Source organism: Ictidomys tridecemlineatus, chromosome 15 (genome assembly GCF_052094955.1).
Source record: "Ictidomys tridecemlineatus isolate mIctTri1 chromosome 15, mIctTri1.hap1, whole genome shotgun sequence".
Lineage (NCBI taxonomy): Eukaryota > Metazoa > Chordata > Mammalia > Rodentia > Sciuridae > Ictidomys > Ictidomys tridecemlineatus.
Genome location: NC_135491.1, coordinates 15,109,759 through 15,136,946, shown reverse-complemented (window position 1 = coordinate 15,136,946; position 27,188 = coordinate 15,109,759). Strand labels below are relative to the sequence as shown.

At 50.6% G+C, this 27,188-nt stretch overlaps 1 protein-coding gene across 1 annotated transcript in view; it reads left to right on the top strand.

Annotated features, from left to right (window-relative positions):
* Positions 1-27,188, top strand: part of Ryr1 (ryanodine receptor 1) — a 111,893-nt gene that overhangs the window by 76,809 nt on the left and 7,896 nt on the right. Inside the window, 13 exon segments of the mRNA XM_078032113.1 lie at positions 159-176; positions 1,250-1,330; positions 5,214-5,302; positions 5,396-5,524; positions 5,608-5,712; positions 7,828-7,909; positions 9,116-9,303; positions 18,695-19,036; positions 21,454-22,254; positions 22,896-22,960; positions 24,099-24,252; positions 25,334-25,420; positions 26,470-26,721. Of these exon segments, the coding sequence (XP_077888239.1) occupies positions 159-176; positions 1,250-1,330; positions 5,214-5,302; positions 5,396-5,524; positions 5,608-5,712; positions 7,828-7,909; positions 9,116-9,303; positions 18,695-19,036; positions 21,454-22,254; positions 22,896-22,960; positions 24,099-24,252; positions 25,334-25,420; positions 26,470-26,721 (2,393 nt within the window).

Here is a 27,188-nt window from a genome sequence, read left to right as displayed (position 1 = left end):
TGCTTCCTTCTGTCTTCTGGCTCCTTCTCTCTGCGGACTGTTTTTCTGTGTGTCCCTGTCCTTGTCCTTGACCGTGTCCCTGTTTTGCTGTCCGTCTCCGTCTTTCTTTTTTCCCTCTTTTCTCCTGCTTCCTCCTCCCATCCTGTTGGCTGCCCCAGTCATCAATCGCCAGAACGGTAATTCCCCCGCCCGCCGCCCTCGCCTTGCTGTGCCGCTGCCCTCCCCTTCTAACCCCACCTGCCCCCCCCCACCTGGGGACTGAGGATCTGGGGCATAGGGAGAGGTGGGGGGTGCCATGGCCGAGGAAAGTCTTGAGATAAGGAGCTCGGAGACCAAGATTCAGGGCCCCGATGAGTCCCCAACGAAACTTGGCATGGGGACGTACCTCTTTATCTTCCCTAAGCCTGTTTCTCCATATGTAAAGTAGAAGCCAGAAAAGACAGCAAAGGTCTTTTTCTAGCTGGACATTGTCGGACTTCCAGACCCAGATTCGCAGTCCCGGGGTGGGGTGACCCCCACTCCCACCTTCTCTGCTCTCCGCGCCCCGACCCCAGCTTGGTGGGTCAGCAAATCTCCCATCCACCAGCCACACCGGCTGCCCCCAGCATCCACTCTGATTGGTTTGCGCCTGCCTCCCCCGCGCCTGCGCCGGTTGACCCATTCACGGTCCAACTCCTCCCTTGCAGCCCACCAGGATTGGCTTCTCTCAGATGCCCATTCCGATTGGCCCATGTTTACACACCCACCCTGGATTGGTACTTTTGAGGCATCTGGGCCAATCAGCTGGCTTTCAATCCCTATCTCTTATCCCAGCCCAGTCCTCCCCTGCTCAGAGCTTTTGTGGGAAAGTGACCCCAACCCCCATAATCCATTAACCCCAGCAATCTGGAAGGGGTCAGAGGGTAATACCTGTTGCTTGAATGTCTATGGAGTCAGCAGACACTCCCAGGTGTCACTCAAGTAGTGACATCAGAGGGATCCTGATGCTATAGAAAGACACTTGAGACCCCAGCTTCATGACCCAGGGTCCCTCCAGTCTCCATTTGCGGATGTCGTGGACTCGAGGTCAAAACCCTTGGTGTCATGGATGCCTATAACCCTTATAGTGTCTTTGAAGTAGTGGCTGCTCCTCCCAGCACCCCCGTGCTTTGCGCATGTGTGTGCAGTGTGCATGGGTCGTGTGCATGGATGTGCTGTGTGCTGGCTTCACCTGACCCCTTTTGGGTCCTGCCCTGTCCCTTCCACTCAGGAGAGAAGGTCATGGCTGATGATGAATTCACACAAGATCTATTCCGGTTCCTGCAGCTGCTGTGCGAGGGCCACAACAATGGTGAGGACATGGTGGGGGGGCCACAGAGGAAGCTGCGTTTGGGGGTCATCTGGAATGGTTGCCTGAGTTAATTTCCAGCTCCCCTTTCCCCTTCTCAATGATGGCCTCACCAGCCATTCAGACCTCATCTAATCTCAGTCTGCCTACCTTCCAAAATCCCCCTGGAAGTCCTGAAATTCAGCCACTTGACTTCATTTTCATTTCCCCCCCATCACTCTGAGTCCCCAAATGTAATCTGCCAAAATCCAATTTGGCCCCAAATCAATTTGCCCAAATGGGCAGTTAGTCACACTCGTTTTCCCACAGGCATTTGGCTGTGCCTGGAAGGTTCAGTCTGGGACGGATTTCCATACTTTGGGTCTGTAGGAGAAAAAAAGTTGCCTGGTATTTTCAAATGAACTGATCAGATTGATTCATTTATTTTGCATCTAAAATGCACTGCCAGGAAGAAGGTCTGCAGATCCTTTCCTAACATAAGCAAGGGTTTCCACGAGTTTTGTTCTGGTTCAGTCAATTTAACAAGATCAAGGATGCCACAGTGAGTTAATTAAACACACTGCTAATGGGAACATGTAACCCCATGTGGCACACAAAGTTCGCAGCATTAAAGGAACAGTCAAAATTCTGTACAACAGACATTCTACCCAAGGCCATTTCCTATAACAAACATGTGCAATCTCAAGATTGTGGTTACAATGCTTAGCAGGTGCTTATGAAACCACAGACTACCCGGAAATTAACTTTCATGACAAAAATTGGAGTGATTAGAAGTCTAACTTCCAGCTGGGTGCAGTGGTGCCCGCTTATAATCTCAGTGACTCAGGAGGCTGAAGCAAGAGGATCCCATTCAAGATCAGCCTGGACAATTTAACAAGACCCTGTCTCAAAATAAAAAGGGCTGCATCTGTAGCTCAGTGGCAGAGTGCCCTAGAGTCCCAAGATATTTCCTTTATCCTTTTCAATAAAGGATAAGACACAATCCATTGTTCTACATTCTCAAAAGCTCATGGATCCAAATTTTTCAAGGTTTAAAAAAAAAAAACTTTGTGCCCCATGTGACTAAGATTTTCATTCTTTAATTTTTTAAGTATTTATTTATTTTTGGTTCCAGGGGTTGAACCCAGGGGCCCTTAACCACAGAGCCACATCCCCAACCCTTTTTTATATTTTATTTGGAGACAGGGTCTTGCTGAGTTGTTTAGGTCCCACTTAGGGCCCCACTAAGTTGCTGAGGCTGGCTTTGAACTAGCAATCCTCCTGCCTCAGCCTCCCAAACTGCTGGGATTACAGGCGTGCACCACGGTGCCTGGCTCATTTTTTAATTTTTATTTTAATTAATCAATTTTTAGTACCAGGGATTGAACTCAAGGGCACTCGCCCACTAAGCCACATCCCCAGCCCTATTTTGTATTTTAGTTAGAGACAGGGTCTCACTGAGTTGCTTAGCGCCTCCCTTTTTGCTGAGGCTGGCTTTGAATTCGAAATCCTCCTGCCTCAGCCTCTCAGGCCCCTGGGATTACAGCCATATGCCACTGTACCGGCTCATTCTTTAATTTTTAATGAAAGTGAAATCAGCCTTTGAGTGTAAAATGAATTTTATTCCCTGTGTCTGTGACTATTTGAAAGTGAGAATGTTCTTACAGGTGGGATTTCTATCTCCCAATAAATTTGCAATCCAGTCTTCTGCCTAAATTCATAAATTTACTAACCAGCTCGATAAAATACAAATTTGAAATATCTTCCAATTCTCAGACACCTTGCATATCTTGAGTATTCACTATGTCCCTTCTTTTTTTATACCTTTTCTATGACAGTGTTCTCCATTGGATGAATTCTTTAGAGCAGCATAGATCTAACAATTTAGGCATATAGTCCAATTCAAATGAGCATGAATCCATATAGCCATTTAAAATAACACAAAGGACTTAGAAAACAGAGTTGATAGGGAAGGCTGTGCATTTGGGTTTTTTTATTTTAAAAAATCTTGAATATTTGGGTATGCTTTTCCTCTATAACATGAAGCCAGACAAAGTGGGCATTTTGGTGAGCCAGCCTGATGGAGGGATTAAGAATCGTCCCCAAGGAGGTCAGGTGGAAAGAACAATTTAGTGGGGGAGGGGACTCTCAAGGGCTGTGAAAGCCATCCTTGCAAGGTGACATTGCTACAGACATCGAAAGGACTCAACTGAAGCCCACTTTTGTTGCCTGGACAATTCAGTGAATTGGTCATTTGGCAAATGGGTCCACAGAGGTGGTTTCATACTAACCTAGAGTCTTTGTGAAAATACAGACTTCTGGCTGTGTGCCGTGGTGCACACCTGTATCCTAGCAGTTCAGGAGGCTAAGGCAGGAGGATCTTGAGTTCAAAGCCAGCTTCAGCAAAAAGCAAGACACTAAGCAACTCACTGAGACTCTGCTTCTAAATTAAAAAAAAAAAAATAGGGCTGGGGATGTGGCTCAGAGGCTGAGTAACCCTGAGTTCAATTCCTGGTACTCAACCCGAAGAAGGGGTTGGGGTGTGGCTCAGTGGTTAAGCACCCCTGGATTTAGTCATTCACGGTACCAAAAAAAAAAAATTAGCAACTTTATGCAATAGAACAATGCTTTTCAAATAGTGGCATCAGCTCACTTGAAATTCTGAATCAGTTTAATGCAGAAGTGTCCCCTCCTGGTAGCCCATTGGCATTCCTGGGCAGCTTTAAGACATTGAAAGGCAGTTGAGAGGTTGGGAACTACAGATTTAGTGGGCTGTGGTGGGAATTCCTTTGTAGTATACGTAAATATAATTTCAGATTGAATAGGGGTACTGGGTCTCAATGTAAAGTGGCTTTCCTGCTGTAGATTGCATAAGAATATAAACTTCACAAGGGCTGAGACTGTTTTCTCATCAGTTCTATATCCAGAGTCTGGAACAGTGCCTGGCATATGGTGACCACTCAAGAAATTTATTGTGTCAAAGAATAAGTGACACTCTTCACTTCCTTTTAGCAAATAGAATATATTGAATAGCACTGGGAGGTAGCTCAGTGGTAGAGGGCTTGCCCAGCGTGTGTGAGTTCCTGGGTTTGATCTCCAGTACCCCCCCCACACACACACACATGTGTATGTGATCCTCATCTCCTTGATGCCAATCCTTATCTCCCCTGGCCTTTAAAAGGAGACACTCAATAAATATTTGCTAAATAAATAAATGAATGACCACTTTTGCATCTTCCCTACAGATAGTAAGCACTGAAAAAAAATTAAGAAACAAAAGGAGGACCTAATCTTTATTTTCACTACACATACTAGGTGCTCAATAAAAAATTTGTTAGGGAAAAAAACAAATGAATAAATGATTGCTCCTCCACAATATCTGGTACACAGTAGGCCCTCAGTAGTAATTTTAGATAAATAATCCTCCATCTTCCTCTGACACATAGTAGGTACTTGATATATAGCTATTAAATAAATTAATGAGGTTTCTCACTCTTGAGTTAACCCACACTTTCTTTCTCTTCTAGTGCATAAATCTTGCTTTTCTAAAAAAATCTCTGCTGTGCCTCAAAACAATTCATTACTTTCCAGGCACAAGCCACACATCTGTAAACCCAGCAATTTGGGAGGCTGAGGCAAAGGGATTACTAGCTTCAGCAATTTATCGAGGCCCAAAGCAACTTTGTGAAACCCTGTCCTGAAAAATTTAAAAAGGCAAGAGATGTAGCTCAGTGGTGAAGTGCCCCTGTGTTCAATCCCCACTACAAAAGTTAAAAATTAACTAATATATACCTCCTGGCATACCATAGGCACTCAAATATTTATTGCACAATGAACAAATGATTCCCTGTCCACCTCCCCTAACACGTTAGGTGCTCAATGAATGAATGCCTTTTCACCTCCTTAGATTTCCAAAACTACCTAAGGACACAGACAGGGAACACGAACACTATTAACATCATCATCTGCACAGTGGACTACCTCCTGCGGCTGCAGGTGAGGATGAGACCTCCCAGGTGGGACCTGCCGCAGGGCCGCTGTGGGACCATGAGTGACCTCAGCACCTCTCACACCCTGCCCACCCCACAGGAGTCCATCAGTGACTTCTACTGGTACTACTCGGGCAAGGATGTCATTGAGGAGCAGGGCAAGAGGAACTTCTCCAAGGCCATGTCGGTGGCAAAACAGGTGTTCAACAGCCTCACTGAGTACATACAGGTAGGGCCAGCACGCTGGGATGGGAGGAGGGGGCAGCCCTGCATCTAGTGCCCTGCCTGGGCTCACGCAGCCCCCTGCCCCAGGGCCCCTGCACCGGGAACCAGCAGAGCCTGGCGCACAGCCGCCTCTGGGACGCAGTGGTGGGATTCCTGCACGTGTTCGCCCACATGATGATGAAGCTCGCTCAGGTTCGAGCCCCTCTGATCTTCCTCGGCCTGCATCCGGGCATCCCGGACTGGTCCCTTTCCAAGACCTGCCCCCTTGGTCAATTTCTCTCTCCAACGCTCCCGGCAAGTTCCAGACTGGTTTCCGCCCCCTGGCCCGATCCACCTTCCTCCCAGATTGCCTCCAGCATGAGCCCGCCTCCTCCCTGCGCCCACCAATCCGCCAGTTTCCCACCCGCACTTCCATTGGTTGAACGTGCTGGGCTCCACCCCTTCTGGTCGCAGCTCCTCTATGATTGGCTGACGTTCTTTTCTCTCTGCGGAGAGCCCTGGGGTGGGGCGGGGCCGGCCGCTAGGGCAGAGCGGGTGAAGAGCTTGCTCCCTTTGTCCTGCCTGCGGCAGATGACGCCTGTGCCAGGCCTCTGTGAAGTAAGGTCCCAACTCCAGAACCCTCGTGTCCCCGTCTTCCCCACCCCCTTGTGCCTCGCAGCCTCGCTAGTGCCGCGCCAACGCTTCGTCCTTTGCTCTGCTTCCGTTTGATAAGCATATTCGAGGCTGCCATAGAGAGTTGGGCAGTGCCTGACGTCAGGACGGGCACTGTCCTGACCTAGACATCATCCACATAGCGATGTCTGCGTTACAGTAGTTCCCAGCAGGTGGCAGTGAAGCATCCTGTATATTGCAGTTTCCCAGCAGGAAATGTCTTGACGGGAAACTTTTTCTAATTTACCCAAAGGTGCCACAGGGGCTGGCAGCAACCCTTTCCGCTGTCCTCTGACTTTGGTGAAGGAGGTCAACTAGGAGCGCAGTTCCTCAGTGTCAGGTCGTTGGTGTCATCTTAAAATGCTGGAGGAAGTCCACCTCTAAATCCTGCAGCGTTAGTTTATTGGCCAAGGTCTAGGTCTAGGTCTAGGTTGGAAGGTACAGAAATCCAATGCCAAGTGGGGGCTTAAGGCGGGAAAATGAATTTAGAAGTTTGCATCACAGATCTGGGCTTAGGCTGGGGTTAGCAGGAAAGTCTGTCTCCTCTTTGGCTTCACTCTCAGTCAGGGTCTCTGCACGGGCAGGAAAAATGGCGCCTCAGGCTTCCCTTCCCCTAACATGCCCAGTGGGAAAGAGCATCTCTTTGCTCAAAGCACCAGAAAAAGACCTGAGATTCCATCTGATTGGACATTGAGTCATATGACCCTTCCCTGAATCAAAGGGAAGAAAGTGGTGATTGGTCAGACCTAGTCTTATACCCACCCCTAGAACTCAGGATGCACCGTGAGAATAGAATCTGGAGCCCCACCCAGTTGAGGAATTAAAAGAAGAGAGGGACTGGATCATGGTCAGACCCAAACTGCAGACGCCCATTCATTTTAGGATTTTGAAGTCCTGGAGTGTCGGAACCTTAGAATCTGAATGCAGAGTTTTGGAACTATGGAAATATGTTAGAATCAGAATCAGCACCTTCTAGAATAGCATGGAGGACGAAGGAGCTCCTCCCAGTCCTGTCCATTCTGTTAGGTGGAACCATGTGACATTACCATTCTGTGTGTTCAAATGGTCACATATTGGCAATTTCATGTGACTCAATCTAATGCAAATGCCAGAAGGTGGAAATTTGACTCTGCTGGCCCTACGCCAGGCTCTGTGGCAGGGAACACAGGGCACTACCATCTTCCCCTCAGAGAGCTTACCAGGAAGCACGGGGCTACCTCCCCAGCCTTCCTCCTGAACTCCGAATCCCACCTTTCCCATCACATGTTATATTTCAATACGCATGTCAGCACCCTCCACAACCAGGCACCCCTTTCCAGATCTGGGCCTCTGTCTTCCTTTGTCCATCTGCTTCTGTCCAGAATGTCCGCTCCTGAGGCATTTAGACCTCTTGTCTGCCAGCCCCACACCTGTCACATCACCTGCTGGGCCTGCTCCCTTCCCCCAAGTGCCAGTCCCACCCCCACAATCTTGTCTCTCTGTCCCCTCCCCTGCTTCCGAGGAACATGTCTGGACTCGGGTCCCCTCGGAGGTAAGAAGGGAGAAAAAAGGGGGTCTTAGGCCCGATGGGTAAGTGAGGGGGGCAGAAGCAGCTGGCGGTGGGGGAAGTGTCTCTGCAGAGGCCCCCCCTCACCCGCCGGGACATGGGATCTCTAGGACTCCAGCCAGATAGCGCTGCTGAAGGAGCTGCTGGACCTACAGAAGGACATGGTGGTGATGTTGCTGTCACTATTGGAAGGTAAATACCAGAGGGTGGGTATGGGGACAGTACAAAGGTTCAGACAAGACTGAACATGACCCTCTGAGACCGGGAGACTCCAGCTCTCAGCCCTAGCTGACATGATGACATTAGTGTCAGGGTCAGTAAGTTGTTGAAGAGTTTGCAATAGCAAGCCCAGCAAACACTTACTGAGCTTGTACTATAGGGGGGCCCTGAGTGTATTATACTAATTTATTGAGTCCCCAGAAAAATCTTAAAAAGTGTGTGGCCTATTATAAAAGTGGATACTATATTTATAAATTTAATATTTATTTGTCAAGTGTAACAACATATTTTATCATGTATTCATATTTATTTATTAACATCAGTTAGCTTTTGCTGTGTAACAAATATCCCCCAAATGCAACAACTTGAAACGATATATTTTTACTAATTAATAAAACAGTTTAAGAAACACACAAACATACATTCCTAGAGAATTTTAAATCAAATGTGGCAAAATGAAAACAATCGATGAATCTGGAATATATGAAGGTCCCTTGTACTTACTATTCTTGCAACTTTTACGTAAATTTAGATTATGTTATAATGAAAAGCTATGAGAAAATGAATAGGAGGCACACCCCAGCCACTGCCTGTAGAGGAAGTGTGGGGTCCCAGTTTGCCGTAGTCTCCACCTCTCCCTGCTGTCTTCCCTGGGCCACCTTCCTCATCCATGGACCGGATTGACCTCTGTGGACCAGTGAAGCCTTTAGTTGTCTGGGCTGTGAGTCATTGGCTCTAGGTTCAAATCCTTCCCCACCCGCTTACTGGCTATGTGGCCTGAGTGGGTGATTTTCTCTTGAGCCTCAGTTCTCTCATCTGTAAAACCAGAGAGGAACACCCACTTCCCTTACAAGGCTGTCATGAGATGATGTAGTGCTGGGACATCACCTGCGCAGCCTCTGGCTCTCGCTGCCAGCCTGTGTCCCTCTCTTTTTATTGGTGATGTCACCAGCTAGCGGGGGAGCTAGGCGAAGGTGAGATCAGCCGGGTTGGCCAGGGGCGCTTATGGAGATCAGGAGGTGACCCTCGGAGGGAAGGTTTGGGAGCTGGGGGGCAAGCTTCCACCTGCACAGAGGTGGGGACCTCGGGCGCTTCTGGTGGCTTCTGAGTAGAGAGGGACAAGCCCAGGGAATCCAGAAAGGGGCTCCGCCGAGCTGCACTGACTGGGGCTGCCCACAGGGAACGTGGTGAACGGCATGATTGCCCGGCAGATGGTGGACATGCTGGTGGAGTCCTCGTCCAACGTGGAGATGATCCTCAAGTTCTTTGACATGTTCCTGAAGCTCAAGGACATCGTGGGCTCTGAGGCCTTCCAGGACTACGTCACCGATCCTCGCGGTCTCATCTCCAAGAAGGACTTCCAGAAGGTGGGTGCCTGGTGGGGGGGGGGCTGGGTCCAGGGGGGATGCCAGCTGCCAGCCGGGGCTTCCTGGCTCCCTGCCTTGAGCAGGAGATCTCTCTGGAAGCCTCTATTTCCTTACCTGAAAAATGGGATAGAATAGGACTTGGGTTGTTTTGAGGATGAAATGCATCAACAGTAACATAAATGAGAACCATTGTTACTGTTATCTTTCTTAATAGTTTTAACATTATCATAATTAGGAACAGGGATCTGTTATTCAATCAACAGACATTTACTGGGTTTTTTTTCTGAGCCCAGCTCTGTCCTGTGGACCCAGCAACAACCCAGACAGACATAGCCCCTGCCTCCATGGGACTTAGAGTCTAACTGAGTAGGCCTTCATTCCATTTTCACATCCTGAAGAAACTTTTTACTTTGTCAAGGATCCAACCCAGAACCTGGAGTTGCATTTAGGGATCTCGTCTCTGCCCTGTTAAGCCATCACTAACTAGGCCACTTCGGGTCTGAACAATGAAGTTGTTGGGAGGGGTGGAATGGAACCAGCTTCTTCGGGAGCTGGATCCTTCTCTGTCTGCCTCTCCCGGGCCAGCTACGCCATCTGACCATTTTTTTTTTTTTTGGTACCAGAAATTGAACCCGGGGTGCTTGACACCTGAGCCACATCCCTGGTCCTTTTTATATTTTATTTAGAGACAGGGTCTCACTGAGTTGCTTAGGGTCTCACTGAGTTGCTTAGGGCCTCACTAAATTGCTGAGGCTGGCTTTGAACTTGCGATCCTCCTGCCTCAGCCTCCCACGTTGCAGGGATTACAGGCGTGCACCACTATGCCTGGCTTCTCTGCCATCTGTCCCAATGCACCCCGGGCAAGTCACTGTCTTCCGTGAGCCTTAGATTTCTCCTTTGTAAAATGGGGAGTCAGTGGATCACAGAAACTACAGTGGAGGTAGCAGCCCCTGGGATACGGTGCACACCCTAGAGACGGCGGCTGCTATGCTTACTGCCTGAATTTGTGGCGGGGGTTGCTGAGGATGAACCAGAGCCTTGTGCATGCTGAGCATAGTTCTGCCACTGAGCTGGACCCCAGGCCCCAGATCTCTCCCATCCCCATCTTAATTGTGCATTTGGAAATAACTTCAGGTTTGTAGATGAGTTGCATAAACATATCATTTCTGCATACCCTCCCCCAGGCTGCCTGGATGTTAGTTTTTTACCAAATTTGCTCCATCACGATTTCCCTTTACCTCTAGATACTGCAGTGTGTATTTCCTGAGCTCAAGTTCATTCTCTTACATAACCACAGAACAATTATGCAAATCAGGCAACTCACAGTGATACCTGCCGCTGCCTGACCCTCAGATGGCATTCAGTTCTCTCATGGTGAAGAGATTTTTTGTCTTTGTCAAGATCCAGCCCAGGAGCCTCCCCTGCTCCCCAGCGCAATGCCTGCTTCCCTAGCCTCTCCCCGCACTCCTGGGAGCCCCGCCTTCCCAGCCCATCTCTCTAGCCTCCTAAATGTCACTGTGGTTCAGTGGTGGAGCACTTGCCTAGCATGCAAGATACCGCGGGTCCCATCCCAGCACTGCAGAAAGGAAAGAGAACATCACGGACCCGAGCACTTCACTGTCATGAAATGAGCTAATATTTATGATATTTTCATTCCATGCCAGGTCCCATGTGGAAATGAATCAGCTCATTTCATCCTTATCCCAGTCCCTGGCGGTCAGGGCCGCTTTGTCTTCCCATTTTACAGATGTGGAAACTGAGGTTTGGGGAAGTGATGTGTCATGCCCAGGTCACCCAGCTAGGTGACAAATCTGAGATTAGAACTTAGGTAGCCCCATACTAAAGTACACTGGCCCAGATCCATCTTCTAATCTAGTCTAATAAACAGTCCAAGGGGCTGGGGATATAGCTTAGTTGGTATATCACATGCACAAGGCCCTGGGTTCAATCCCCAGCACAACAAAAATAAATAAATACATAAATAGCAGGAAGCCAGATGCAGAGTACACCTAGGACTTGGTCCCATGGACTCAGGAGGCGGAGGCTGGCTGGTCACAAGTTAGAGGCCAGCTTCAGCAACTTAGCAAGACCCGCTCTCACAATTAAAAAATAAATTAAAAAAAAAGGGCTGGGGATGTGGTTCAAGAGACTGGCAGGAGGTTCTGGGAGAAGGAGGCCGCAAGAGAACCAAAAAGAAAAAAAATCTGGAAAGAGAAAAAGAGAACCAAAAAGCACTATGAGGGAGGTAAAGTGCGCGTCATTCATTTTATTTATTCATTCGTTTTTTTGTTTTTGGTACCAGGGATTGAACCCAGGGGTTTAACCACTGAGCCACATCCCCAGCCCTTTTTGTATTTAACTTAGAGACAGGGTCTCCCTGGGTTGCTTAGGGCCTTGCTAAGTTTCTGAGGCTGGCTTTGAACTCAAGATCCTCCTGCCTCAGCCTCCTGAGCCGCTGGGATGACAGGCGTGTGCCACCGCGCCTGGCTCACATCATTCATTTTTAAATGGCTAAGGATCCCTCCAACGTGTGGGGCTCCCAGATCCAAGGTTTGATGTCGTTTTACAGCTCAGCATTCACAGAGTTCCAATCTAGAACTCGGGAAGTTGTTCTTGTGTCATCGTTTTTGAAGACATGATTTGTTCACCTGATTTTTTTTTCAATGTACCCTTTCTCCCCTTCCCCCTTCTATTAGTTTTGTATCCTACATCATTTTTCCCACAAAAATACAAATACTCTTATTTTCCTCCTTCCTTTCATAATAGGGTACTATTTGCCAGTCTGTATTACTTAACAAAATATTCTGGAGATTGAAGAGCTTCCTCATGCTTTTTTTATAGGTGCTCGGTTTTCTACTTTGTGTGTATATTATGGTTTATTTGCCGGTTCCCTGTCAAGGGACGCTTGTTTTGTTCCTAGCGTTCACTAATACAACCCATGCGGCAGTCAGGGCTGCCATGGATGGTTTTGCAAGTTGTGCAATGCACAAGGGTGCAGTTTACAGCACAGTGTACGTTTGTTGGTGTATTACTGCCAAACTCCAGCAGGTGGAAGTGAGCGTGCTAAGAAAGGCTCTGTGAGCCACTGGCAGTGCCGGCTGTCATGAACACACGCTCTGTACATGAGTAGTTCATATCAGAGGATAGATTTCCAAGAGGACTGCTGGGCTCAACGGTAAAATAAATGGACTTGTCATCTGAGATCTTGCCTTTCATGTTCCCCTCCTATTAGTGACATTGAGAGTGCCTGTTTCCCCATGGCCTTGCCACCAGATCGCATTCTCAAATCTTGGATTTTTGCCAATCTGATGGGTAAAAAATAGGGTCACCGTGCAATTTTAACTTGCATGTCTCCCTCCCATGAGGCGGCTGGGGCTCTTTGCGTGCTATTTCTTTTATCTTTCTGTGAATCGACCCTATCTTGACTCATTTCTATTGAAACATTGGTATTTTTTTCCAGGGGCTCTTTATATACTGGATTGGTTAAAACTTTATTAGTGGTAGGAGTTGTGTCTATTTTTCGTTATTCATCATTTGTCTTTTGACTTACTTTCTGGTGTTATCTTGGTGATGCAAAATACTTGGTTTTTACATGGAAAATATTTTATTTTACTTTTTATTTTTTTATTTTTTTATTTTTTGATACTAGAGATTGAACCCAGAAACACTTTACTCCTAAGCCACATTCCTAGTCCTTTTTATTTATATTTTATTTTGAGACAGGGTCTCACTAAGTTACTTAAGACTTTGCTAAGTTGCTGAGGCTGGCCTCGAACTTGCAAATCAGTCCTCTTGCTTCAGCCTCCCAAGTTGCTGAGATTATAGGCGTGTACCACTGCACCTGGCTTATATTTTAAATATTTTTTATTAATTTTTAACTAAATAGGTAATATTAGCCAAACAGGAATACATTCTTCTTTTAAAAGTTAAGAATTTATAGTCAGGGTTACTGTCACCTTTGGTCCTCATCTCTAGTCCTGCTGTCATCCCACATCTCCAAAGGCTGCCATTGTTACACAGGGGTAAATATCTCCCTAGATATTTTTTTTTCTGCATTTCATTCATATGCAAATTTGCATCAAAATATAGCAATGCTTTATAATTCACAAGTTCTTCCTGGTTGGTTTAGTTCTTGACAGTTTACAAAACATGTCTCCACTGATGAAGGGCTTTGCAGATTCCAGAACATCTTCTTTGGTTAAAAAGCCTTTGAGGGGGAACCTGGGGTCATGGCACAGTGGTAGAGCGCTTGCCTAGCTTGCATGAGGTACTGGGTTCGATCCCTGGCACCACCTAAAAAGAAATAAAATAAAGGTATTGTGTTCATCTACAACTAAAAACTAAAAGAAAAATTTTTAAAGGAAAAAAAGACTTCATTTTAAGTAAAAGTATCTTCATTGAGATATAATTCACATGCCAGCAAACCCACCCATTTCAAATGTGCAGTTCTGTGGCTTTTAGTATATTTACAGAATCGTGCCATCACCACTACAATCTAATTTCAGAACATTTTTAAGCACCCAAAAAAGGGAACCCCATGCCCTTTGTTTTATCTATTTATTTGCAATGGTTGTGATTACACTTTTAGCAGCAGTTGCTTTACTTAGCAGGGCCTTTAGCCATCACTTCCTGTTACCCCTCCCCCAACCCCCGAGGATCCATTCTTGGGCTTTGTCTCTCTGTCGATTTGCCTATTCTGGACACTTTGTATCAATGGTGTCCTACAGTGTGTCATCTTATAAGATTTTTTTTTTTAATTTGACAAACCACAATGGCATTAGCACTGCTAACCAAAGGCAAAATGATAAAAATGAAACAAAAAGTATCTGTAATTTTTTTTTAATACCAGGGATTAAACTCAGAGGTGCTTAACCCCTGAGCCACATCCCCAGCCCTTTTGATTTTTTTATTTTGAGACAGGGTCTCGCTGAGTTGCTAGAGCCTTGCTAAAATGGCTGAGGCTGGCTGTGGATCAGGATCCTCCTGCCTCAGCCTCCCGAGTGCTGGGATTACAGGTGTGTACCACCGCGCCAGCTCATAATTCTTTAAATCATCAAAGATCTAGTCAGTGTTTAAGTTTTCAGCTATTTTATCTACTGTTTTTCAGTTTCTTAGAATCCAAACACCATCTACCCATTGTGATTGGTTGATGTTTCCTTCAATTTCCTTTAATCTATTGCTTCCCCCTTGGTCCCTTTTTCTCTGTCCTTCCCTTTTATCTGTTGAACACCCCGGTGCTTGGTCCTATAGGGCAGCATTGCCCAACAAACAGATTAGGAGCAACATGTATAATGTAAAATTTTTTAGTAGGCACACTTTTTAGAGTAAGAAGAATTATGTGTAACTTAGTATTTCCAAAGCATCATTTCAAAATTATTATTATTTTAATTTTTTTAGTTGTCGTTGAACACATTACCTTTATTTTTATTTGTTTTTATGTGGTGCTGAGGATCGAACCCAGCGTCTCGCATGTGCTAGGCGAGTGCTATACCACTGAGCCACCACCCCAGCCCATGATTTCAAAATTATTAATTGGATATTTTGCATTGTTTCCCCATGACGTCTCTCATGGGCTAATGGTGTCCTAGTCGCAGAGTTCCCCGTGATCTGAGTCTGGTGGATGCAACCTCCTGGTTTCACTTCACATGTTCCTCTGTCCCTGTTTCCTATAAACTGGATCTTAAGTTGGAGGTTTTTAATCACATCCTGGTTTGGGGTTTGTAGGGTTTTTTGTTTGTTTGCCAGGATCCTTATGTGGTTGTGTGTCCATCTGTTAGGAGATGCACCCCTCCGGTCACTTTTTCTTTTGTGTTGTGAGCAGCTGTTGATGTTCAGTGTTCATAAACATTGGCTTCTTAGAGATGGCAAAATGGTGATATTCTCATCTCTGAATGTTGGACTATTTACAAAGCATCATGAGGTTTCCCAAACACAAAGCATCCTGTGCTTCCCCAAACTTGCTTTTCCATTTCTTTATGGTTTAAAAGGCATGTACAGAATTTAAAAGACTTACTGCTTTTCAAAAAGTGGAACAAATTTCAGAACTCTTCTCAACTTTCAAGACGCTTCATGCATTAGACAAATGTGAGTGTATTAGTCAGCTTTCCCTCTCTATAATGAAATACCTGAGGCCATTAACTTATAAAGAGCAAAGGTTTCCTGTGGCCTACTCTTCTGGAGGTTCCAGTCCAAGATCCAGCAGCCCCGTGGCTTTGGGCCTCTGGTGAAGCCAGCATATTATATTACGGCAGGAACACGTGGCAGAGCACACTCACCTCATGAGCTAGTTAGGAAAATCGAGACAGGAAGGCCTCAAGAGTATGCCACCAATGACCAAGGACCTCCCATCAGTCCCACCTACCTCTCAGCAGTGCCACCTCTGTACCAAGCCGTTAGCACCTTGGGGGGCCACTCCAGACCACAGCACGAGGTGAATACATCCTGGGTGACAGGCATGGCCCTAGTCCCGAGGGCACAACAGTGAGCAAAACAGAGACCCTGCCTCAAAGCTGAGAGTTGAGGGACAGTTGAAGTCAGTAAATCAGCAGAATAACTGCAGGCTCTAATCTGTGGTCTGGAGGCGACGAGCCAGCATGGGGGGGGTGCCCTGCATTCCGGGCGGCTGGGGGCAATTTTCTTAGGGGGGGTGTTGGAGCTGTGCCCTATGAAGATGAGGGACATTCTAGTGTCCCAGGCAAGGGGACAGCAAGTGTAAAGGCAGAAAAATGGAAACAGAGGGACAGAAAAGAGGCCAGTGTGGTGCAGGGGGAGGTTGAGGGGAGGGACGAGGGAGAGTCTGAGTGGGGAGAGGGACAGATGTGCAGGGCCACTGGGCTCCAGGGGGACCCTGACTGTTACCCTGACAGAGATGGAGTCCAGGGAGGACTCGTGACCCACTGGGTGTGGGGACAGTGGGGGATCAGAGATGAGGAAGGAGGCTTCTGTGGTGGCGGAGGTGGGAGTCTGGAGCAGGCAGAAGTGGGTGGGTCCTGGGTCTATTTAGAAAGCAGAACTGACAGATCAACGGAGGGATAAGATGTAGGCGGTGAGAAAAAAGAGAAACTCCAGGATGACTCAAAGAGCTTAGCTTGGCACCTAGGTGGGTGGGGACGCTATTCCTGTGATGGCTAAGACTGTGGGCCCAGAGGTCTGGACAGAAAAAGTTCAGTTCTGCATGCTTCCATTACGGGGGGTGGGGGAGACACTACAGAGGGAGGTCAGGTAGGGCTTCTGCTGTAAGAGTCTGGATTCTGGAGAGCGCTCAGGCCCCAGAGACACAGACTTGGTAACCATCCCTGCAGAGTGGCAGGGCCTGGGGCCTCAGTGTTATTTCCTGGAAAATGTATATCTCAAGAAGAAGGTGCAGAGGCCAGCCTCCACAGTTTAGCAAGGCCCTAAACAACTTAGCGAGACCCTGCCTCTAAATAAAATATTGTAAAAGGGCTGTAGCTCCAAGGATAGGGGTCCCTGGGTTCAATTCCCAGGAAAAGAAGAAGGTGCAAATCCCCTACCTGCACCATCCCATCAACCTTTAGAGATCTGGAAGAGAGACTCCAGCAAAGGATGAATAATAGCTAGAGAAGAAGGTATTTCAAATGAAGGCCTTGAGCAAATGGAGGGTGACTCAGAGAGATCAGCAAATCGCAGGAGCAGAGTTCAGGAATGAATGGAGGGGAAAGGGTCCCAGGCCCCCGTGGAGGCGTGGGCTTTAGAGAGGAGACAGTCCCACCGTTTATCTTGGGGAGGTAGGTCAGTGGCGCTAGGGGAGAGGACAGGAGTTCCTGTGTGATGATGTCTCCACGCTCTGCGGTTTCTAGAGCCCTCCATGATTTGCAAAGAGTGTTACTCATTTAGAAAGCATTTTGCAGAGTTCTTGGCTTTTGACAAAGCCCTCCTGACAGCCCGAGGATCTCGCTTCTGTTCAGACTTCGGAGCAGCATTTCTCAGACTGCCTTTTGCAGCCCAGCTGTAGATCAGGAAATTAACTTAGTAAGTCATGACCAGCATCTTTAAAGATAAAAGAGAACTCTGCAGAGTGTGATGCACAGCAAAAGTCAGAATTGTGTCTTGAAACTTTTTTTTTTGAGTCACATTGTAAAATGCTTTCTTACTGCTGTGTGCTCAAGAACCTTTTTAAAAAACTGCCCTCGGGAACCACTTGCCAAGTAGCATAGTAGATCCGCACAAGAATGTCCCATGAAAGTGTTGACTGTAAAGTAAAACAAAACAAAACAGCTGGAAGCCATCTAAACATCCATCACGGGGGACATAGAGATGTTATTTTTATAAGACAGGAATATTACATAGCAGTGAAAATGAATTCATTTGCTCTATCTCAATATTAAATGCATAAAGTTGAATGGGAGAAGGAAGTTTCAAATTGCATGATTATAACAGTGATTGTGTAAGTTAAAATCACAGCGGCACACGTCTGTATTCCCAGCAGGTCAGGAGGCTAAGGCAGGAGGATGGCGTGTTCTAAGCCAGCTTCAGTAACTTAGAGAGGTCCTAAAGCAACTCAGGGAGATCCTGTCTCTAAATAAAATATTAAAAAGGGCCAGGGGATGTGGCTAAGTGGTTAAGCACCACTGGGTTCAATCCCTGGTACCCCCCCTACCCCCCCCCACACACAAATGTACAAAATCACATGTTTTTTTTAATATTTATTTTTTAGTCTCAGATGGACACAATATCTTTATTTTATTTTTATATGGTGCTGAGAATCGAACCCAGTGCCTCACGCATGCTAGGCAAGCCCGCTACCACTTGAGCCACATCCCCAGAATCACATGTTTTTTGTGAGCAACAACTGGACATAGGGAATAGAAGTACTGACAGAGGTTTGGAAGAAGTCACACCAATATAGTGGTCACCTCCAGGAAAGGTGGGAAAGGGCAAAAGGACACAATTTCCACATTTTACCATCTCTGAAAATGTAGTGTCTCTGACAGTGGATGGCAGTTCAGAATTTTTTGTTCTTGTTTTTTGGGGGACATCAATTCACTTTTTTTGACGGGTGAGTATTGGGGATTGAACTCAGGGGCACTCAACCACCGAGCCACATGCTCAGCCCCGTTTTGCATTTTATTTAGAGACAGGGTCTCACCGAGTTGCTCAGCGCCTCGCCGTTGCCGAGGCTGGCTTTGAACCCGCGATCCTCCTGCCTCATCAGCCGAGCAGCTGCGATCCAGGCGTGGGCCCCGCGCCCGGCCTCCTTTCACGTTTTGATGGCTGGTACCATCTTCCCTGTGCCGCCGTCCAGCCAGGAGTCAGCCTTGGGTGCTGGGCGTGTGACTCTGGGGGTTTCCGTCTCTGAGAGAAATCCACAGGTACTTTAGGAAGAGCGCGGAGCCATCTGCGGCCACCCGCTGACCGCCCCTGCCACCCGCAGGCCATGGACAGCCAGAAGCAGTTCTCCGGGCCCGAGATCCAGTTCCTGCTCTCCTGCTCGGAAGCGGACGAGAACGAGATGATCAACTGCGACGAGTTCGCCAACCGCTTCCAGGAGCCAGCCCGCGACATCGGCTTCAACGTGGCCGTGCTGCTGACCAACCTGTCCGAGCACGTGCCGCACGACCCTCGCCTGCGCACCTTCCTGGAGCTGGCCGAGAGCATCCTCGATTACTTCCGGCCCTACCTGGGCCGCATCGAGATCATGGGCGCCTCTCGCCGCATCGAGCGCATTTACTTCGAGATCTCGGAGACCAACCGCGCCCAGTGGGAGATGCCGCAGGTGGGAGATCTGCGCATGCGCCTGCTCGCCTCCCACGGCTGGCCGGTCCTGCGCGCCGGGACCCCACGTGGCTGTACACCCTTTGTGCATTGGCTGGGTTGATGTGCCCTCCGTGCTTGCACACCATGCCCTTGCACACTTACCCTGGAGCTCTGGCGCGTCCCTAGAGCCCTCATGCAGCCACGCCCACTCTGTCTGGTTCTTGAACTCACACGATTTCACACTCCTGTTCACCTTCCCAGCAGTCCCGGATGGGCTCTCTCTTGTCCCTGGCTGGCCTGTGTCCTGTCTTTTGCACACTCACTTTGGGGGCTCTTGGATACCCTGACATGATGGGTGACCCCTCACCAATCCACACATGCCCTCAAACGCCTCCCGGGGTTCCTAGCACACGTTTCAGAAGCCCCCATTTATTCTGAGCCCATGCGTGGGTGCACATTTCGTGCACACTCACCCCTAGCTGGTCATTGTGCCCTCCCGCAGCCCCAGTGTGTGTCATTCATCTCCCACGTGACTTCACTGCAGCCCTGCCACAACCGCGATTACCCGCGCACCCGGGGGAGTCCCCGCCCACCATGCCATCCAGCCACGGGGTTCCCATCCCTCCCTGCACTCCCCATGTAACCTCACACCCTCTCAGCCCTGCCTGTCTCCCTGGTGGCCTTCCTGCATGCCCTCACCTTGCCCGCCAGCCAAGCCTGCACAGCCCTGGTCCGCCCTCCACACCTCCCTCTGTCCTGCAGGAGCCTCTGTCTCTGCACGCACCTCCCCCGCGATCTTGCTTGATCTGCCCTGTCTTGTCGTCCACAAGACTGGGACCCTTCTCACCACCTTAGCTACCTGGCCCCTCGCATCTGCTCACACTTGTCACCAGACTCAGGCACACGTAGGCTCCTGTCCTACATGGAGCCCTGTCCTCGTGCTCTGGGCCTCTTACGCTGACCCCCGGTCTCCCTGGAAGGCTCGCAGCTGCACGGCGGGCCCCAAGGGCACTGACTGCATACTTTAGGCTTTCCCATACCACGCTCCTTGCTGCCCTGCAAGGGGCCCTGGCCCTGCATGTCTGCCCCACGTGCCCATGTCCTCCGTGTGGACTGTGGCCTCCTACTTCCACCGTCTTCCCCTGCCACCACAGCCTCCTCACACCTGCCTCCCCCTGAGGTCTGGGTGCCTCACATTCGAGATCTTTCACACTCCCCCATGTCCCGCGTGGCATCATTGTCCCATCCGGGCCCTGTGTGGTTGCACATCTTTGTACCCAGGATGTCTGCATTTCTGTGCATCTACAAGAAGCCCCCACTCACCGTGGCCTTCACATTGGCTCCCTGTACACACTGTGGAGGGCCTGACCTTCCCCACCCCTTGCTCCGGGGTGCCCGGTTTCCCTTGGTGTCATTCCTCCAAACACTAATCCTGCCACTCCTTCCCATTCCTATGTCCTCCGCTCCTCAAGTGTCCATGTGTGGCCTAGATCGCTCACTAGGCAGTTGGAGGACATGGACAATATATAGCATTTATTAGGTGTGGAGCACTGTTCCAATCACTAAGTATCTACTAACTCATTTAATCTCCATACTAACCCTATGATTATAGGTCCTACTCTTACCTCCCATTTATAGAGGGGGAAACTGAGGCCCACAGAGTTCAGTCAAGGTCATCCAACCCCAGCACTTAGAACTCTCCCCCTCAACCACAATGCTCTGTCTCGAAGAAACTAAAAACACCATTCTGGAGCCAGCCCAATGGGAGGCCAATGCTACCTCTGTCACCTCTCATCTGTGTCACCCTAGGTGCAGGACTTGCTGGGACCACTTTCCCCATCTGTACAGTGAGGGTAATGGCCCATAGAGTTTTGTTAAAAGGCTTAGTTTGGGGCCTGGCCCTTATTGAAGCATATAGGCCTTCCTACAGTGGGTGCTGTAAATGGCCGCTAGTGATCATGTTTAGGTACAGCAAAGTCATGCCCATCTGTGGTCCCCACTACTTAGGAGGCTGAAGCAGGAGGATCAATTTATTCCCCGAGTTAGACCCCAACCTGGCCAACATATTGAGACCCTGTCTCTTAAAAGTAAATATATATATAGTTTTGTGTGTATACAAGTGTGTGACACACACACGATATTTGTTAATTATTTAGCGGTACTGGGAAGGAAACCCAGGGGCAAACTACCACTGAGCTACATCCCCAGCCTTTATTTTTATTTTGAAACAAGTTATCACTAAATTTCAGAGGCTGGCGATCCTCCTGCCTCAGCCTCCAAGTCTCTGGGATGGTAGGCATGTACCACCATGCCCTGTAGAAAATCATTTTTTTAAAGTTGGAATGGTGCTTGCACAGTGAATCTGTCGCTGCCAAGGTCACCCTTGTCCGGAGCCCCTGCTGACGGCGCTCCCTCCTGTCCCCTCTGCTGCCGCAGGTGAAGGAGTCCAAGCGCCAGTTCATCTTCGACGTGGTGAACGAGGGCGGCGAGGCCGAGAAGATGGAGCTCTTCGTGAGCTTCTGCGAGGACACCATCTTCGAGATGCAGATTGCGGCGCAGATCTCGGAGCCCGAGGGCGAGCCCGAGGAGGACGAGGACGAGGGCGGCGAGGCGGCCGAGGGCGCGGAGGAGAGCGCGGCGGGCCCCGAGGGCGCGGCGGGCGCGGCGGCGGCGGGCATGAGCGCGTGGCTCGGGGCGGTGGCGACCCGGGCGCTGCGCGGCCTCAGCTACCGCAGCCTGCGGCGGCGCGTGCGACGGCTGCGGCGGCTGACTGCGCGCGAGGCGGCGACCGCGGTGGTCGCGCTGCTCTGGGCGCTGCTGGCGCGCGCGGGGGCTGCGGGCGCCGGGGCGGCGGCGGGCGCGCTGCGCCTGCTCTGGGGCTCGCTCTTCGGCGGCGGCCTGGTGGAGGGCGCCAAGAAGGTGACCGTGACCGAGCTCTTGGCGGGCATGCCTGACCCCACCGGCGACGAGGTGCACGGCGAGCAGCCCGCTGGGCCGGGCGGCGATGCTGACGGCGAGGGCGCGGGCGAGGGCGAGGGCGACGCCGCCGAGGGCGCCGGTGACGAGGAGGCGGCTGCGGAAGAGGCAGGACCGGGCGGCGTCGACGGGGCTGTGGCCGTGGCCGATGGGAGCCCCTTCCGGCCCGAAGGGGTTGGCGGTCTTGGGGACATGGGCGACACGACGCCGGCGGAGCCGCCCACACCAGAAGGCTCCCCCATTCTCAAAAGGAAACTGGGGGTGAGGGGACAGCAGGGTGTCAGTGTGGAGAGAGGGGGTGGGAGGGAGGAGGCTCAGGGAGTGGGTGGAGGGAGCACGCGGGGAGGGGGCGAGAGTCAGGAGGAATAGACGAGGACCTCAGGGACAGGGAGGCTCAGAGCGACTCAGGGACAGACACCTGGAGAAAGGCTTGCTGGGTGCTGGGAGAGAGAAAGATACCCCGAGTCCGGGGGAGCCCGAGACCTAGGAGGAAAGGGACCACGACCCAGAAAACCCAAGGAGACAGAGTCCTGGACACTCGGAAAGACTCTCAGAGACACTTGGTTGTGGGAAATGAAGTAACCCACATGGGAAAGGTCCCCAAAGTGTCCTGAGGCCCATGGAGCGGTGACTGCCACAGTTGTCTGCCACAGTTGTCTGCCACAGGTGTCGAGGTGATGAGAGGCCCAGGGGACCAGAGCTCCTCTTGGAGTCGGTCTTACTCTGCAGGGCTTTGGGCCAGGCCTTCACCTGGGGAGCCTCGGTCCCCTTGGTCCCCTCTGCCATAAGCCCTTTTGGTGAGGCAGGTGTAGAACTCGGATTGCCAGGCGGTGTGAGAAGCAGGGACAGAGGGGACAGGTAGTCAGCACTGGAGAAGGCTTAGACCTGTGTCCTGTCCCCAGGTGGATGGAGAAGAGGAGGAGCTGCCTCCAGAACCCGAACCCGAGCCTGAGCCTGAGAAAGCCGAGTGAGTGCCCTGGGGCGTCCCGGCCCCTGTCACTGCTTCCCTTCTGGACTGGGAGGCCCCTGAGTTCAGTGCCCTAAGTTGTCTTTTGACCAGAGCATCATCCAGCCCAGACCCAAGCACGGGGAGGGACCTGTGGAGGGAATCAGGGAAGCCGGGCACAGTCAGGAGGCTGAAGCAGGAAGGTGGCAAGTAGCTCCAACTAGCCCGGCTGGTGGCCTATGCCGGGTTCACAAGATCCAGGTTCATAAGATCCGGCTACATCAATTGCCAGGTGAAGAAGGCGCGAAGCACACAGAAATCGGGAATGCCTTTTCAACATCTGAGCAGCTCTTGACCTTGGGGATCTGTTGGAAAGAGAGAGAGCTTGTGCCTGGATTCTTTATTTTTATTGGGGGGGGGGGGGACACACAAAGGGAGACTCAGTGGAATGTTCTTTCTAAATAAGGCAAGGGGTCAGGTTTCAGGGGCTTGGTTCTAGCTTCCTGATGTCTTGAGGTCAGTAGATTGATTGACATCTTGGCAAGTCACACCCATCTCAGGTGCTGTGTGGCAACACAGGCAGAGTGAGAGGAAAGTGCCCAAGTGTGTTGCAGGGCCCAAAGAGCATGTGACACCAGGCTGGTCCTCCCATACGCTCAGGTGTGCATAGCTCACACACAACCCCGTGGCTGGCACGTGACAGGCAAGTTCTAGGGCAGCCTGAGCAACTAGCAATTTAGTGAGACCCTGGACAAGGACAGGGGCTGTAGCTCAGTAGAAGAGCACCACTGGCTTCAATCCCTAGCACTGGAAAAAACAAAAAAAGATAGAGAAATGAATGCTCCCCGCTTGCCACCAGCCTGTGTGCGCCTCCCTCTATCGGGAACACTTTCCCAGACTTCTTTCTCCAGGAGGCTGCTTTGACATCTGCCCCTCCTAAGTTGAGCAGGTATCTCTTCTAGGTTCCCGCCACCCTCTGAGCTTCTCCTGTCCTACCAAGGACCCCTCACCCCATTGGGCAGGACGCCATGAAGGCAGAACCTGAGGGTGCCTTGTCCCCAGCACCATCCAGACCTGGCATGGCATGGGCCCCCAGAGAGTGGCTTTGAGTGAATGAATTGCTCGGGTGCTCCCTGACTGTGTGTGTCCTGCCCTGCAGTACGGAAAACGGGGAGAAGGAAGAAGTCCCTGAGCCCCCGCCCGAGCCCCCCAAGAAGACAGCACCTCCTCCTCCCCCTCCAAAGAAGGAGGAAGCCGGAAGTGCTGGGATGGAATTCTGGGCGGAACTGGAAGTGCAGAGGGTGAAATTCTTGGTGAGTCCCAGCAGGGGTTTGCTGAAAGTCCTCTCCCAAAGAGAGCTGCCTCTGTCCCCATGCTGGTCCTGAGCTCACAGTTCCAGGCCCCTCTCCAAGAGGAGTCCAGGCTGGTGAGAAGGCAGAACTGTGCCAGAGGAGCCAGGGCCTGGTACAGGCAGCATTTCCAGGTGGCCCCCACTTGGCTCCTCACTGTCTCTTCCACCCCTTTGCTCATCTGGAGACCTCTCCCCAGCCTCCAGCCACAGCGAAACCCATCTGAGGCCATGTTCTGCCCTCCACTGTGGCCAGTCTCTTGGGTCTGAGCCCCACACCCGCCCCAGCTCCCTCCTTCTATGGAGGCCTGAGCTCTCGCAGCTCCTGGGCAGGGTCCGTTTCCTCATCGGTCCAGAAGGAGGGAGGGTGTTTGGGAGGCAGGGTCCTGTCTCCTCTCCAGACCACCCCGGAGAGGGTTGGGGGGCATAGTGGATGGGGGGGGTTAGTGAGGATTCGTGGTAGGAGTAAAGGATGGAGGGAGACGTGGAGAGAGAAAGGAGAGGTGGGAGAAGATGGGCCCTGCTTGGGGTGAAGCCAACAGGGACCTCACGGGAAGCAGCGTAGCACAGAGGATGGGTGGGCTCTGGGTCTGACTGCCTGGGTTCACATCCCACGTCTGGGCTGGAGACGTAGCTTAGCAACTGAGCACTTGCCTAGCGTGTGCAAGGCCCTGAGTTCAATTCCCAGTGCCTGTGCATGTGTGTGTGTGTGTGTGTGTGTGTGTGTGTGTGCATGCACACCACTCAGAATCCTAGATTTGCCACTCTTTAGCTATGTGAGCTTGAGCAAGACACCACTTACCCGGTCGTCAATTTCTTCATCTGTAAAGTGGGCATAAGAGCAGTACCCACTTCATAGGGTTATAAGAATTAATCAATATTTTATATAAAGCTCTTAGCCCAGGTCTTGGTATACAGCAAGTACTTAATAAGCAGGAAGTTGTGGCACCAACTATTGAGCACCGGGGTGCTCTGATCGTGGGTAAGTGATGGGATGGATTCTCCAGCAAAGAAGCAGGGCTGTGAGCTCCCTCTCTCCCTTCCAGAACTACCTCTCCCGGAACTTCTACACGCTGCGGTTCCTTGCCCTCTTCCTGGCGTTTGCCATCAACTTCATCCTGCTGTTTTACAAGGTGCTGGTCGTGTGGGGCGGGAGGCTCCATCCCCCACAGCTTCCCAGAGCCCCTGCCGCAAAGGGACAGGGTGTGGGGCTCAGCATTCTTAGGGACCCTAAGATCTTGGGGCCTGGACAGTGGATCTCGGGACCCCAGAGGGGTGGGCTGTGGTTTCTGGGTCCTTCTGGGCAGGAGGGTGTCAGAGCAGGAGCCAGCTGGAGCTGTGTTCCTGGCCCAGCTCTGCCACCTGCCCGCCCCGTGCTCAGGTGCAGACCCTTCCCTCTGGGCCACTCACTGACTCAGTCACACTTGCTGCTTTCATGTCCCCAAAAGAGATGTTCATGGGGAGGCTCAAGTGGGCAACTCACAGGGTCTAAGGAAAGGCAAGGGCTAAGAACCAGGCCTCCCGAAGGACAAGGGATCTTCCCAGGGGTCTAAACAACAAGACAGAAAGGCAAGCCAGAGAGGCTGCATGATGGTAGGCCAGGTGCTTAACCTCAGTTTCCTCATCTGCAAAATGGGCTGGTCACTGTGTCTATCCGCTAGAGCTGTGAGGATTAAAAGATGATTAGTATGTGCAAAGTACTTAGCCCAGTACCTGCAATATAGAAAGTGCTGAGCAATTGCCGGCTACCAGTCATCTCTGTTAGTGTCATTTGGGGTCAGTCTCTTTAGGACTCTGCTATCAAGATGAACCAATTTGGGACTGGGGCTCAGTAGTAGAGCGCTTGCCTAGAACAGGTGAGGCAGTGGGTTCCATCTTCAGTACCACATTAAAAAATAAATAAAGATATATATATATATATATATATATTTAAAAAAGAACCAATTCTGCTTTTGGTCCTCTTGTCACTCAGTTCAATGGGCACATTCCCAGGACAGTCTGATTTTCAAGCTCAGCCCTGGGCCCTCCCCTCCATCTTGATTGACAGTCCTGAGATCCTGATAGGGGCCCAATCCAGCCTCAGGAATGGAGGCTGCTAATTGTGTTAGTGGGTTCTGGCTGTGGCAGACGAGGTGCCAGGATACCAGATCCCCTCCCTGATGGACTCCTCTCCCCTCCTCAGGTCTCAGACTCTCCACCAGGGGAGGACGACGTGGAGGGGTCAGCAGCTGGGGACCTGATGGGTGCAGGGTCTGGTGGCGGCTCTGGCTGGGGCTCGGGAGCAGGGGAGGAGGCGGAGGACGACGAGGATGAGAACATGGTGTACTACTTCCTGGAGGAGAGCACGGGCTACATGGCGCCTGCGCTGCGGTGTCTGAGCCTGCTGCATACACTGGTGGCCTTTCTCTGCATCATCGGCTACAACTGCCTCAAGGTGGGCCATGACCATGGTCCTGGGCAGAGCTTTGGAGGGAGCAGGGATGCTGGGGCGGGGACAGGAGCAGGGGCTGTCACAGAGGGCTTGAGATTGGGGCACTGGGTGCAGGATTGGGGTCTTCAACAAGGGTGGCATTTGAACTGGAAACAGAAGCCGAGAAGCCAAGTCTAGAATTTTCCACACCATGCTTGTGCGACTGTGATAATTTCTGGGTCAGGAGGCAAACTTGTCATTGGGAATGTTGCTTTCTGCACGTTGGTCAGTGGGTCAACTACGATCTCTAGGGGTCCCTGGGGTCTTGGACATAACATGGATGTCAACAGGGATGTGGGCTCTGACGCCACAGGTGCCTGAGGTTGTCAGTGCCTCGCGGGTGTGTCATGATGGGTCCATTTGGGCTCCATGAGGTCTGGCAGTTTTCATGAATCTTGTTACTGTTAAATGAACAGAGTTCTCTTGACCTT